General features: G+C 45.4%; 1 protein-coding gene across 1 annotated transcript in view; it reads left to right on the plus strand.

The window, feature by feature from the left end:
- The first annotated feature begins 8,807 nt into the window (after positions 1-8,807).
- B4GALT1 (beta-1,4-galactosyltransferase 1) overlaps positions 8,808-12,934 on the plus strand; it is a 46,313-nt gene continuing 42,186 nt past the window's right edge. The window contains exon 1 of the mRNA XM_016130337.2: positions 8,808-9,372. Coding sequence (XP_015985823.1) covers positions 8,961-9,372 — 412 coding nt within the window. The 5' untranslated portion in view covers positions 8,808-8,960. The remainder of the gene's footprint in view (positions 9,373-12,934) is intronic.

Genomic DNA, 12,934 nt, shown 5'->3' on the forward strand with positions numbered 1-12,934 from the left:
ACAAACTTTAGAACAAACCACTTTGCTTTAATTCTCTTAAAAATGTACCTTCATACCTTATACTTCTATTACCAAATACATATTTTTTTCCATATTAATTAGAATTCTTAACCCTTAGACAACTTAATTTCTAATAACAGCTAAAATGTAAGTAATCAGCATTCTTTAGATTGGCAAATTTATGATTATATTAGAAACATTGGCAAATATATATATAATTTTTTAGAAGCATGCATTTTTTAATAAAATGCAAGACATATTCATTAATAGATTCGAATTTATCTTTTAGTTTCTCTGTAATAAGAAGCTAAAAGTAGGTAAACTTAGATTAATCTAACAATGTTTCAGAACTTCATGTTATTTGAAATATCTAGATATTCAATAATTTTTATAATTTAACTTAATCAAACTCCAAAGTTTCAAGTTATCAAAAGAATTTGGGAAACTATTTTTAAGCACATATGTGTGTATATATACATATATATATAAAATAAAAGTTTTATCAAAAAACCTTTTCATTTTATTTGTCTATTTATTAGTCCTTAACTCTATGAGATTTTAAAATAAATTATTATGCAAGCAATTTTCTTGACAAATTTTTAACAGAATAACATGAATTTATTTTTGTAAACCCAGGTAAAAGAAAAAATATATTAAATGTTAATAATTCTAAAAGACATGTCTATTTAACCAAAACTTAACCAAGCTTTAATATCAAATATTTTCCCACACCATGTGATTCTGAAGTCTTTGGGTTAGTTTCTATTATATAACTCATTTATATAAGTATTGAATTTCTTTAAACCAATTTAGTATTACAAATTTGCAATACAGTCTAGAGGTAGAAAACACCATGTTACACATAAAACATACAAACACAAACATCGCAGAGATCAAAACATAAACAGAATTACTTATAATTGTATAAAAGACAAAATTTTTTCTCTTTAGTACTCGACAATTTTTAAGGAGGCTGGAGAAAGGCAGGGTGGGGTGTTCAGGCACTTCAGTCACTGTGTTTTGAAAGTGCCCCTTTTCCAATTTTAGTTCTTTCAGTTTCCCAGCCACAGGCAGTTGTGGTCTGTGTTTGTATTTCCGATTACCGAGCAGAAACACCTGCTGAGACTTTCGGAAAATATTCCTATCAGACTTTGAAAAATCAACTTCCAATTTTGCCAAGTTTCTGACCAATTATTAACTCCTTTAAATTTTGTTCAAATATCAGTTTTCATAACTTTATATCTCAATAATCTTTTAAAAATTTTCACCTTGTTGGGAAATCTGTTGACTTTCCCTTGTTTTTTTTTCTCAATTCTCTTATTAACCTAATGTTTGTTATTAGCACCTGTAAGACCCAAGAACCTGAAATAGCAAATCCAAAAGCTTCAGATTAGTTATATTTCTTTAAGTCTAATTTTTTCCCCCTTTTTCTTCTTATGTGTCAGGCAAATTGTATTTCTAATGTCCCGATTTTTTTTTTTTTTTAATAATATCTGCAAATATCTGAAGGTGAGTAGGAAGGGGTCTGGGTAGACTTTGTTTTTTTGTTCTAATTTCTGTCCTTCCATCTTATTAAGGGAATCTTAATGGCTCCTTATTAACCAACATGAGAGGTCTCTAAAAAAATTTCAATTTAGAAGTTTTTCCAAATCAAAACATCCATCATTTGGGCAGTGATGGTAGGATTTTAATAGTAACTCTAACCAATAAGCCTTTTATGGCCTAACTGAGGAAGCAAAAGTCTCCCATAAAGAGTGCAAAGGAAGCAAGCCTCATAGAGCCAGAATTTCATTCCCAGAGTTAGCCTAAGAAAGATGAGGAGCTTTGTCTTTCATTAGTTACAAAACACAGGAATCACATGCTTTCCCCCTCTTCCTTGCCCAGAATAAGATTTAAGGATCCCTAAGCTTGGATCCACAGGCCATTGGTCTGCCCACCAGCTGCATATGTATCATACAGTTGGTGGAGATAATAATAGTCTTTTCTGGAAGGATTTGGATCAATGGAAAATAAGAGCACTCAAACCAAGTTTTATTTTTATTTTTGTTTTTGCTTTTTTTTTTTTTTTTTTTTTTTTACCAGAGTCACATTTGCCAAGAAACTAGTTTCAGAAATATTTTCTCCTGCCCATCTAAATTTAGAGGAGAGCAAAGAACTCTTATTGCTTATAAATTCCATTGAACCCCAAAGACAAGAGATCAGAGAGGATAACAGGGTAAAATGCTTGCCATTTCTGTCAGCTGATGGTCAGACATCCATGATCTTTTAGCTGTAGCACTCCAGAGAGCTAGCAGTGTGCCAGCCAATGAATTTTCTTGGCTGGCGCCCCAAATCCAGCTAAAAAAAGATACTTTTCTTCCCACCTTTCTAAGTTCTTCTGGCTGGGCTAATAATAAAATTAACAGAGGCAGATTAACAGCAGAAAATAAAATTTTAGTACATGCACATGGGGAATTCACATAAGCATTAAAATTCCAATAACGGTGAGACAACAATGGGTTTATATGACATTTTGGGCAAAGGAGAAAAACGGGGGATCTTAGATTTCAGAAGTGAGAAAAGGGCGATTTACAGGTAACAGATGAATAGCAGAACACACATGCTGGGCAACTTAGAAACAATGGGACACAGTGGGTATCCAGCTAATAGGTCCCTGTCTGAAGCACTCCTATTTATCATCATGCTAAATTCAAATTAGACTAAGGGGAATATCCTAAGCTTCCTTTCCTGGAATATGCCTTTCCATCTCAATCTCTTAGGCAATAAGAGAGAGGGTTAAAGATTCTCTCTGAGCCTTTTGCTTCTTAGTAACTTAAAATTAGTATCCCAAAAGGCAGCTTTGGGGTGGCAAAATTTTGATCCCCTTCAGTCATGTGCTTATGATTTTCTAATTTTGCAAAAGGGAGGTAGTAGTCAGTTTCTTTCTGTTACTTAAAAGTGACTTAAGGAAAAAAAGGAAGGGGGATTTGCTAGTTCACATAACTGATAAGTCCAGGGTAAGTCAGATATGGCCATTTCATGGCACACCCCATCTTGTCTCCTTGTTGGTTTAATTCTTAGGCAGGCTTTCCACATGATTGTTGTAGGGGGTTGAATAGTATACCCCATCCCCCAAATTCATGTCTACCCCAAACCTCAGAATAGACCTTATTTGGAGATAGAGTCTTTGCAGATACAATTAAGTAAAGATGAAGTCAGACAGGGTTAGGGTGTACCCTAAATTCAGTGATTGGTGTCCTAATAAGAGGAGACACCTCAACAGAAGAGACACATACAAAGAGAGAAGGCCACGTGAAGACAGAGGCATACTAAAGTGATGCAGTTGCAAGCCAAGGAATGCCAAGACTTCCAGGAACCACCAGAAACTGGAAGAGGCCAGGAAAGTGTTCAGATAGTGCATGGCCCTGCTGATATCTTGATTTCAGAGTTCTAGCTTCCAGAACTGTGAGAGAATACATTTCTGTTGTTTTAAGTCCCTGTCTGTGGCAATTTGTTTTGGGAGTCCTAGAAAACTAATACAATGTCCTCAGCCACTCTAGGCTGGCAACCCCAGAGGAAAGGAAGAGCCTTTTTCTTGACATTTGTAGCATTAGTCCTGGGAGCTTTGTTTGTTGGCCCCCTGTGAGCCATGTGTTGATCCCTGAACCAATCAGAGGGAAATAGTGCTCTGATTGGCCAGATATGATCACTTGTCCATTGAGGAGCCCATGGTGAGATTAGCCTATCCCCCACACAGGGAAGAGTGGGCATCTCTTACCAAAAGACATAATCAGTACAGGGCAGACAAAATTAACACTTGTCCATTACAGTGAGAAAGAGTTAATTCTGCAAACTATACTTGCATCCAAGAATAGATATGTAAAGATATAAAGGAAGCAGAGATTTCTGAGAACAAGCCAGGACAAGGACAATCAGATTTCCTTTTTTTGACAGGTTCCTGAACTGACAGTTCACAGAGCTGTACTTGTTGGTAAACTGGGTCTTCAGCAAGGCCTTTAACAATCTCTGCCATGATATTCTTATGGATTAAAATAGAAAATATGGGTTGGATGATAGTATGATTAAGAGGGAAAGTAACCTGCTAAACGACTAGCGTGGCCTTTCTAGGATCTAAGAAATTAGCACTTGAGGCAAAGCACTTATCCTGGCAGATTGTGATCATATCCTATCCTGGGTATAGATGTTGCTATAAATGGCTGGCCAAGGTCCCTAGACCCAGTATTAGAGGCACTTTATGGGGGTTGGGGTAAAGAGGTAAGAGGAGGAAGTTGACTTCACTTTAGGTCATGGGAGGAAGTCTAACAGAACAAAATGTGCATGGGAGCAGCATCCTGGCAGGTTGTTTATTTGTATTGTGAAAGGTCAAAAATTGGTCACAAATTCTTTACTGCATCTTCATCAATAGGTTGTCTATGTCCCCTCCTCTTAAATCTGGGATGGACCTGTGACTTGTTCTGACCAATAGAATGTAGCAAATTTGTCATTGTGTAACTTCCAAGACTTGACCTTAAGAGAGCTTCCACTCCCTCCTATGCATTTTGAATACTCCTTCTTAGAATCCAGCTGCCATGTTGTAAGCAAGCCCAAGCAGCCACATGGAGAGGCTCACATGGAGCAGAACAGAGACCTTTGACTAACAGTTCCAGCTAAGCTCCCAGCCAGCAACCAGCAACAACTTTCAGCCATGTGAGTGAGGCCATCTGTACCTTCTAGACTTTCTAATACCCCAGCCAACACTACATGAAATAGAAGAAAACCTGGTTAATACACAGAATTTTAAGAAATAATTGTTGTTTTAAGAACCCCATTTTGGGGTAATTTTTTGACCAGTAGGCACTGGCAAACTTTTTCTGTAAAGGAGCAGATAACCAATCATAAATTCCTAACTGGGTAGGTCATGGTGGGTAGTCATGTCCAGGCATATAATTTTTGAGTAAAAAAAGGCTTGTCTTTGCTTTAAGCAAGTCCTCTTCATTGTTTCTGTGCATCTAGGTTAAAACACTTTTGAAATAAGCCATACACACCTTCAAGAAAGCACACAACCTGTTGACTCTCCTGTAATACAATAATCCCCTTGTTTTTTCCCACCTCCTCCCACCTCCTCATAATCTTCCTTACATTCCTTCCTTAATTTCTAGTGCATAAAAGAAGCTATAGAACTCATTCTCAGGAGCATTTGAGATCTTTCTCCCTGGCACATTATCAGTTGGGCTCAAACTCCTATAAAAATTCTCTACAGGTTTGTACATTTCTTACATCGACACAGTAAATATTTTAGGTGTTGCAGGCAAGACTGCCTTTGTTGCATTACTCAACTCTGCCATTGTAGCACAAAAGTAAACACAGAAAAATTTATTAGAATTCAGCCATGCTCATAGGTCTACCATGTGCCAGGCACTATTCTGTGCCTGTCTGATCTGCAGTGAAATATAAATGTAAACTGACAGGTGCAGATGAGGGTGCTGTGAGAGGACAGAGGAAATGCCACTAACTAGTTGAAGGTAGCGGGCAGGGAGAAGCAGAAAGCCGGGTGATTCCGGGCAGATCGGCATGGGACAGGCAAATATTAAATTCAGATCCCAACTTCAGGCAGGTCAACACAGCAACTTGTTCCTCTAAGTGTCTCCCCAATGGGATTAATGTTTCACCTGACAAAGGCAAGAGTGGAAAGAACTGGAGAAGGTGACCTTGGGTTTATCTCTCTAACACCAGTTCATGTTGGACAACTGAACAATGTTGTTCTGAAAGTTTCTGACCTTCTGGACTTTTCTGAAGCAAGAAATTTACTGATTCTAGGTACCTCTGGATGGGGGCCGGTGAGTCTGGTGTTCATGTCTCAGTGGACCCTGCCTGTTCCTGAGGGATAGAGCAAGTGTTATTCTTTTTTCCTTGCTTCCTGGCCACAGAAAGTGTCCTGGGACAGGTCTGTGACCCCTAAGCTCCCATCAATCCTGTCTTCTGGACATTATCTAGACACATGGAAGACACATCTCCATTTTTCCCTCTTCTCAATTTTCAGATAGGGAGCTAATCTGACCCATCCTCACTCATTGGCCAGGCATTTTCCTCAGTATAGGCTGTTAGGGTTGGCTTTATTCTCACCAACTCTTTGGTGAACAACTCAACTTTTGTGCTCTAAAATAACTTAGCAATAGTTCTTTTCTTCTCCCCTTCCGACATTATCAAGACAATCGTAAACATTTATTTAACAGTTATTTTAACAAATATTTATTCAGTGCCAACTACGTGCCAGGTTCAGGTCTAGGAACTGAGGATATGATAGTGAACAAGAAAGTTCTTGCATTCATGGAGCTGATCTTCTGAGGGAGACAGACAATAATAAATAAATGTCTAATGTTGGGTAGTGATATCTGCTCTGAAAAAAAAAATCAAGCAGCTTAAGCAGATTTGGGTGGGGGACTATTCTACATAGGGTGGTCTAAGAAGACTTCTTTCATAAGATGCCATTTGAGTGATCTGAATGAAATATGGGGGAAGAATATTTCAGGATAAGTGAACACAGGACAAAAGCCTTGAGGCAGAAAGAAATAGGGTAAGTTCAAGGAATAGTAATTAGGCTAGTGGGGCTAAGGCAGGTAGATAGTGATAGATAAGGGTAGGGAAGAGAGGTAAGAACCAGATCAGATAGTTCTACAGATTTAGATTTTGTTCTAAATAAAATGGTATGATGTGGTTTTAGCTGATGAAGATCTTCCTGGATGCTGTTTGAAGACTAGACTGGGAAGGGGGCATGGAGAAGGTAGAAGTAGCGTGATCAATTAAGAGGCTACCATATAACCCAGACCAAAGAAATGATTGTGGCTTGGTCTGGAATGGTTACAGCAGAGTTAGTGAGTGATGAATTCTGATGATTTGAAGGTAGCACTGACAAGACTTGCCGAGGACTTGGAAATGTCATTTGAGAGTAAGAGGAGTACACTGAGGACATCTTTTAGATTTTTGGCCTGGGGAACTAGAGGAACAATGGTGCCATTCTCTGAGGTAGATAAGAGTGAGACTGGAGTGTAGGGAGTAGTTTGTTGGGGGCAGGATGTCTGGAGTTTTGAGATGCCATTACAATAGGCAGTTGAATAACTCTGGAGGTCTGGGCTGGAGATAGAAATTATGCAGTCATCACCATATAAATACTATAAATCGACCCTAAGGAGTCCATATAGAGAGAAAAGAGTAACAGGAACTGTGGCCTGGGGCCTACTACAACAGAGGAAGAGGTGGAGAAGAAAGGCCAGTGAGTGAAATCAGGAAAGCCTGGTGTCCAGGAACCCAGTAGAAAGTGGATTCTGTATGAGCACAACCAACGGCCAACTTCGGAGCCTGTTTTCTCATCTGTGAAATGGAGACAATGACAACTGCCTGCTTCACAGCGCTGGTGGGATTACATTAGATAAAACATGTAAAGCAGTTAGGCTTCTCTCTGACTGGCATATAATAAACTCTCAATCTATATTATCATCCCCCCCACCCCCACAGCAGAGTTGCTGCCAAAGCCCTCAACTTCTCTATCCACATATACGGCAGCACCTCCATGAATTCTTCTTAGGTGGTGAGGTGTTCCTGCTCGCTCAGACACCGGGTGGGCCTGAGGAGTAGCCTCGGGATCAAACTTGAAGCAAGCCACTTCACTGCCTAAGCGTCTCCAATCCTTACTTGCAAATCAAAGACTAAACATGCGGTACATAAGTTTGGAGCCAGAGTTCTGCCTCTGCCTCTCAACAGCTGTGCGATTTTACGCAAGCTTCTTAATCTTGCTGAGCCTTGCACTCTTCAGCTGTAAAATGGGGACAATTCCCATTTCATAAAATTGTGTCTAGGCCCGTGGAGACTGTAAATAAAGCCGTCTGCTCTCCACCCGCATGCTTGCATGGGAGTTAACCGAGGCTCCTTGCCACTTTCCCACTCAAAGCATGTCTCGGCGAGGTGGGATGCTTTAGAACAGGGACACACATACCCAAAACCGAGCTGGGGTAGGGGTGGGGGCTCTGGGATTCCCTACCCTGGGTTATACGAGAGAAGCGGAGACTCATCCGCTTTCTTTCAGCAGCGCGCCGCAGGGCGCCAGGTGAGCCATGTCTTTTTGCACGGGCCCTACATCCGTACAGGTGCTGACTAAGGGTTGGTATTCCGATCGTCCCAGAGAATCCCTCAGCAGCTGTCCCACCTTCCGCAGGGCGTCGAAGGCCGTTTCCTGGTCAACTTTTCTCCACTCCTTTTCCTGACCTCCCCCCAGGCCCATACAGGCAAACCGGCTGGAACGCCGCCGCGATGTGGACCCCTAACAACTCAAGACAACGACGTGTTTGCTCTCTTCTCCGCCCTCTTCTTTGTCATCGCACCATAGGCCCATGCCCAACCCCAGCCCTTGAACACCCCAGGAAGTGGCGGTGCCCAGCGAGGGCTGCTCAGAGGACAAGGCGCAGCTTGATAGCGATCGAAGCCCCAAGGCGAAAGCTCCGGAGGACAGCGGTTCGCGGCTGATCATCGGAATCCGAGTCTCAATGTGCGCAGCGCGGCTGGCACGGCCCAGGGGATAGCTAGGCGCAAGGGGTCTGCCAACTTCCTCCTCAGAGCGGCTCCACCCCTGTAGCCCACCCTCCAGAGTCCCCGCCTCCTCATCTCGACCCCGCCCCTCCGCCCCTCCGCCCCTCCGCCCCTCCTCCGCGCGCCCCAGAGCCCCGCCTTTGCGCTCTCACCCGCAAACCCCGCTGCCGGCCCCGCCCCTACCAGCGGCCCCGCCCCGCCCGCGCCTTGGGCGCACTTCTAGCTGCGCTGCTGGGTCTGAGTCTCCGCGTTCAGTCGAACGCCGGCCGGCGCCGCGGTGCGTCGCCTCCCCTCCGGCCCCTCCCCCAAAAGCTGCGGTCTGGCAGCAACTGGCCGGCGGCCCGCGGGCGGGCCGCCCTACCCGCTGTAGCCCACCCCCCTCTTAAAGCGGCGGCGGGAAGATGAGGTTCCGGGAGCCGCTCCTGGGCGGCAGTGCCGCGATGCCGGGCGCATCCCTGCAACGGGCCTGCCGCCTGCTCGTGGCCGTCTGCGCGCTGCACCTTGGCGTCACCCTCGTCTACTACCTGGCCGGCCGCGACCTGAGCCGCCTGCCCTTTCTGGTCGGAGTCCCCACGCCGCTACAGGGCAGTTCGAACGGCGCCACCACCATCAGGCAGACCTCGGGGGTGCTTCGGCCGCGAGGGACAGCACCTCCGTCGCCTTTTGAAGCTTCCTCCGAGCCGGGTCCGGGTCGCGGTTCCAGCCCAGACGCGAACTCTCGCCTCAGCTCCGCGAGCAACCTGACTTCATCCCCAGTGTTCCCCATCACAGCATTGCCTCTTCCCGCTTGCCCTGAGGAGTCCCCGCTGCTCGGTAAGGACTCAGGTTGGCGCCAGTCCAAGGACTGGGACTCTTAACCGGATTTCCCTGACAGAGCCCCCCAGACCATGCCCTTTTCCACGACAGCCAGCCTGCCTATTCCGGATCAGAGTCCCTAATCCCAAACAGAGGTTCCGGGCTGGTCGGGGGTGAGAGGTTGGGAGGTGAGTCCCTTTGGTTTCATGTTGGAAGCTAGGGCGGGGGCGGTACGGGGAAACCACAGGCCCCTTTAGCCCCAGAACCTGAAAAGGCCTTGGAGAATTCCCTGCTCTGGCCCAAACCTCAAGAAGTTTTGGAGTTTTGATTCTGCTTACGACTTGGAGGAACCTTCGCCCTGCTAACTCTGGTTGGGACCACAAGGCAGATCATGGTAACCCACTCCAGTTGGGGAATGGATGATGAGGCCTCCGGTGGGGATGGGAGCCGATCTCGCAGTTCAACCATTCTTGGCTGAACGAGGGTTAACTTTTTTCCAGAGGTTTTGAGCGAGTAACTTAAACAAGTGTTTACATTAATGATGGTAAATCCGCAGTAAATTGTCACCATTGTGTTCAGTTCCTCCTCCAATTAGAGATCCCTGCCCTGGGGCCCTCCTACCCTGCTTCCTGCCCTAGTAGGTTCCCAAAACCTCAGTGAGCTGGCCGTCCCACGGGCCATAGGTGTTTGTGAGAGTGTAAGGTGTGTATCCTGGGGACTGCAGGGCTGAAATATAACCAGTTAGCACCGAGTTGTCCCTTTCTGGGAGCTGCGGGGAGTCCGAATTATCTTGCTCAGAGGATGTGAACCTTAACCTCCAGCCTCTGTTTTAGCTTGGACTGAGAGCTTGGGTGGGTGTGATTGCATTCTTGGCTTGAGCCTACTTCCAGACCTTTCCTTGACCTGTAATCCACAGGCAGTCAGGCCCAAGGCAGCCACAGGTTGCACCCAAGATTATCAGGCTGCTCATTTCTAATGCCAGGGTTTCCAGAATGTTGTTCTGAGTGAGGGGCCCTGGCAGGCAGGCAGGCAGGCAGGCAGGCAGGCGTCCTGCCAAGAGGAACTCTTATATTTTTCCACAGAACCCTGGCAGAGCAGGCCTCCTACATGCTCTTGCTCAATTTCTCCAATAATTACTTCAATATTTTTATATCCAGTTTGGGAGGAAGCTCTAGCAATTGGTCAGACATGAATTGTGGTAATAAAGAAGACTTTTTTAAAGCAGAAAATTGGAATTCATTTGGACTTGAGGGTTTGTCTGGGAAGCAGACTAGTCCTATAAAATGAAGTCAGATCTTTGCCTTGCTGCTCAGTGCATGATATAGAGTTTCACAGTCTCTTCCTCATGAGTAAAATGGGATTGTCCATGCTTAACTCACAGGGTTATTTTTAGGACTAAATGAAATCATGTAGGTTAAGTACGTGGTAAATAGTAATTGGGACTTGAAATTTTATTCCTCAGACTCCCAGTCTGAGAAAAGGAGGAAGAGAGAGTGAGTCCTCTTATCCCCAAAAAGGCCAGGTTTTGTCTTTTTGTTTTTAATGGTTATGTGGACTTTATGCAGAAAGATAAATAAATTAGCAAATTAGAGAAAAGTGCCCCAAAGTTCATTAAATTAGTGTTTGAGGTATAGGGTCTTCTTGATGAAGCATGAGAGGCTGTGGTGATTCACCTCTGCTTTCTTTTGTAATGACGCTAGTGATCGGTGACCAGTTACTGGTGTTTCCGAGTTGGCTGCTGGAAGGGACTTCCTGAGAGATAATGTTTTGGAGGGTGAGGAGAGAGGCCCTGGACGTTGTCTATCTTGGCTGCCTTTGTGTGACAGGCACGGGACCATGATGTGTACGCATCTTGCTGAGGCAGTCCCAGAAAGTGAAGGCGGAGGGTTTTTCTTCATTTTAATTGAGCCCTTAGGTTTGAGTGGTTGGGTGCCGCTCTCTGAGGGAAGTTTCTGGCTGGGACGGGGGAAAGTCTCCCTGGGGGAGAGAGAGAGACAGAGTGTGTGTGTTGGGGGGGGGGGGGCGGCGGTTGAGCCCATCTGTTCAGCTGGGCAGGTGTCTACCAAAACTCTTGCGGGTTGGTTTTGAGGTTGGTGGGAGAAAGCATCCGTGGGGTTTAGAGCTGTGGCCTTTTCACTACTTGCAGTTCCTTTCCACAACTTGGCTCTACTTTCTGGTGTCCAGAGGTCTGGACCAGATGCTGCGATCCCTCCCGGCTGGTAGGTGGTGGGGAATAGTTATGCCTTTCTGTGGAGGAGCCAGGCACCAGACTGGGCTGTTGACAGGTCACTGTTTGATCTGTCGTGGGTTGTCAGAGCCTTGGAACTGACTTCAGCTAGACTTAGATTTGAATCTTGCCTCTGTCTACACTGTGCGATGTAGGACAGTATAGAGCGACAGTAGGCTCTGCCCCTGGCACCCCCATGGGTTAGTGTGAGGCCTCCCAACTGAGTGCTGCAGTGGGGAGGTGGGCCTTTTCCTGAGGATTCCTACAAGTTAGTTCCCCAGGGAGAGCAGCCCTGCAGGTATCGTCATCTTGGCCCTCAGGGGGTGCTGCTCAGCATCCACTCCAGTGAACTCTGTGGTGAGGCTCCCTTTCCTGGCTGCTTGGGTGTTTGTCTATGGTTTAGTCAGCCTGGGAGGAGCAGTGGCCTTGAATTGCGTTTCTTTTCCTGGAATGTTATCTCTGCTCAGATTTGGAGGCAGCTCAATGTGACTGGTGCTGGCACTGCTAGCCCAGAGAGGGGCTGGATGTGGGGTGGGCAGTACCTCATGTTGGACTGGTTAGGAGAGGCAGGGCTGACCTGAGGACTCAGCTGGGGCTTGCTATATTTGGCAGAGCCCTCTCAAAGGTTGTGGTGCATGGGGCAGGAGGCAGTGGTTGAGTACAGGACTGTTTAAACCCCAGAGACCACTCTTGCAAGCTCTGCTATGAGGAGATCCTCTTCATTTATTCAAAAGAAGACTCTGATCTAGAGGTGGGCACCAGAGTGTCATGGGCACCTGGGTCAGCAAATAGCAGCCGCAGGTAGTCAGTTGACCAGTTGACCAGGAGCCAGTTTCCATGGCTTTTGTGTGGGCTGTCAGCTGAGTCCCTGCCTTGGTTTGTGCCCTTGTGAAGACAAAGCATTGAGGGCTCTGAGCTCTCAGGTGTTTCTCTACCAGCACGCTACCCCTCCCTGCCCCCTTCCCTCAGATGCACACATGTGGACACAAGCCCAGGACAGTGTGTACTTTGGGGACTTCTGTCCTCGCCTATGCTTGGGAAAGGGCTCTCTTTCCCCTTTGGAGATGAGTCTTAGAACCTCATTACTTTCCAGCTTGGGGTGGAGCCTCATCTTAGGCGGGGAAGGCACAAAGAGCCTCTCCTGTGTCCAGATCTTTAAGCTTTGGGAGGTTAGAGAACTAGTCCTTTGAACCAGTTTTGTCCTGTTGCTTTTCCTGGAGGAAAATATTTATCGATGTGTACACACAGACATGCCTTCTTGTTCAACAGGCTGAGGTTGAGAAATATCCTCCATGGCTATCTGGCTTTCTGATGGTGGTAGGAGTGATTCCTACCTGTTGTAATTCTTCCCAG

Source organism: Rousettus aegyptiacus, unplaced genomic scaffold, assembly GCF_014176215.1.
Source record: "Rousettus aegyptiacus isolate mRouAeg1 unplaced genomic scaffold, mRouAeg1.p scaffold_m13_p_3, whole genome shotgun sequence".
Taxonomy (NCBI): Eukaryota; Metazoa; Chordata; class Mammalia; order Chiroptera; family Pteropodidae; genus Rousettus; species Rousettus aegyptiacus.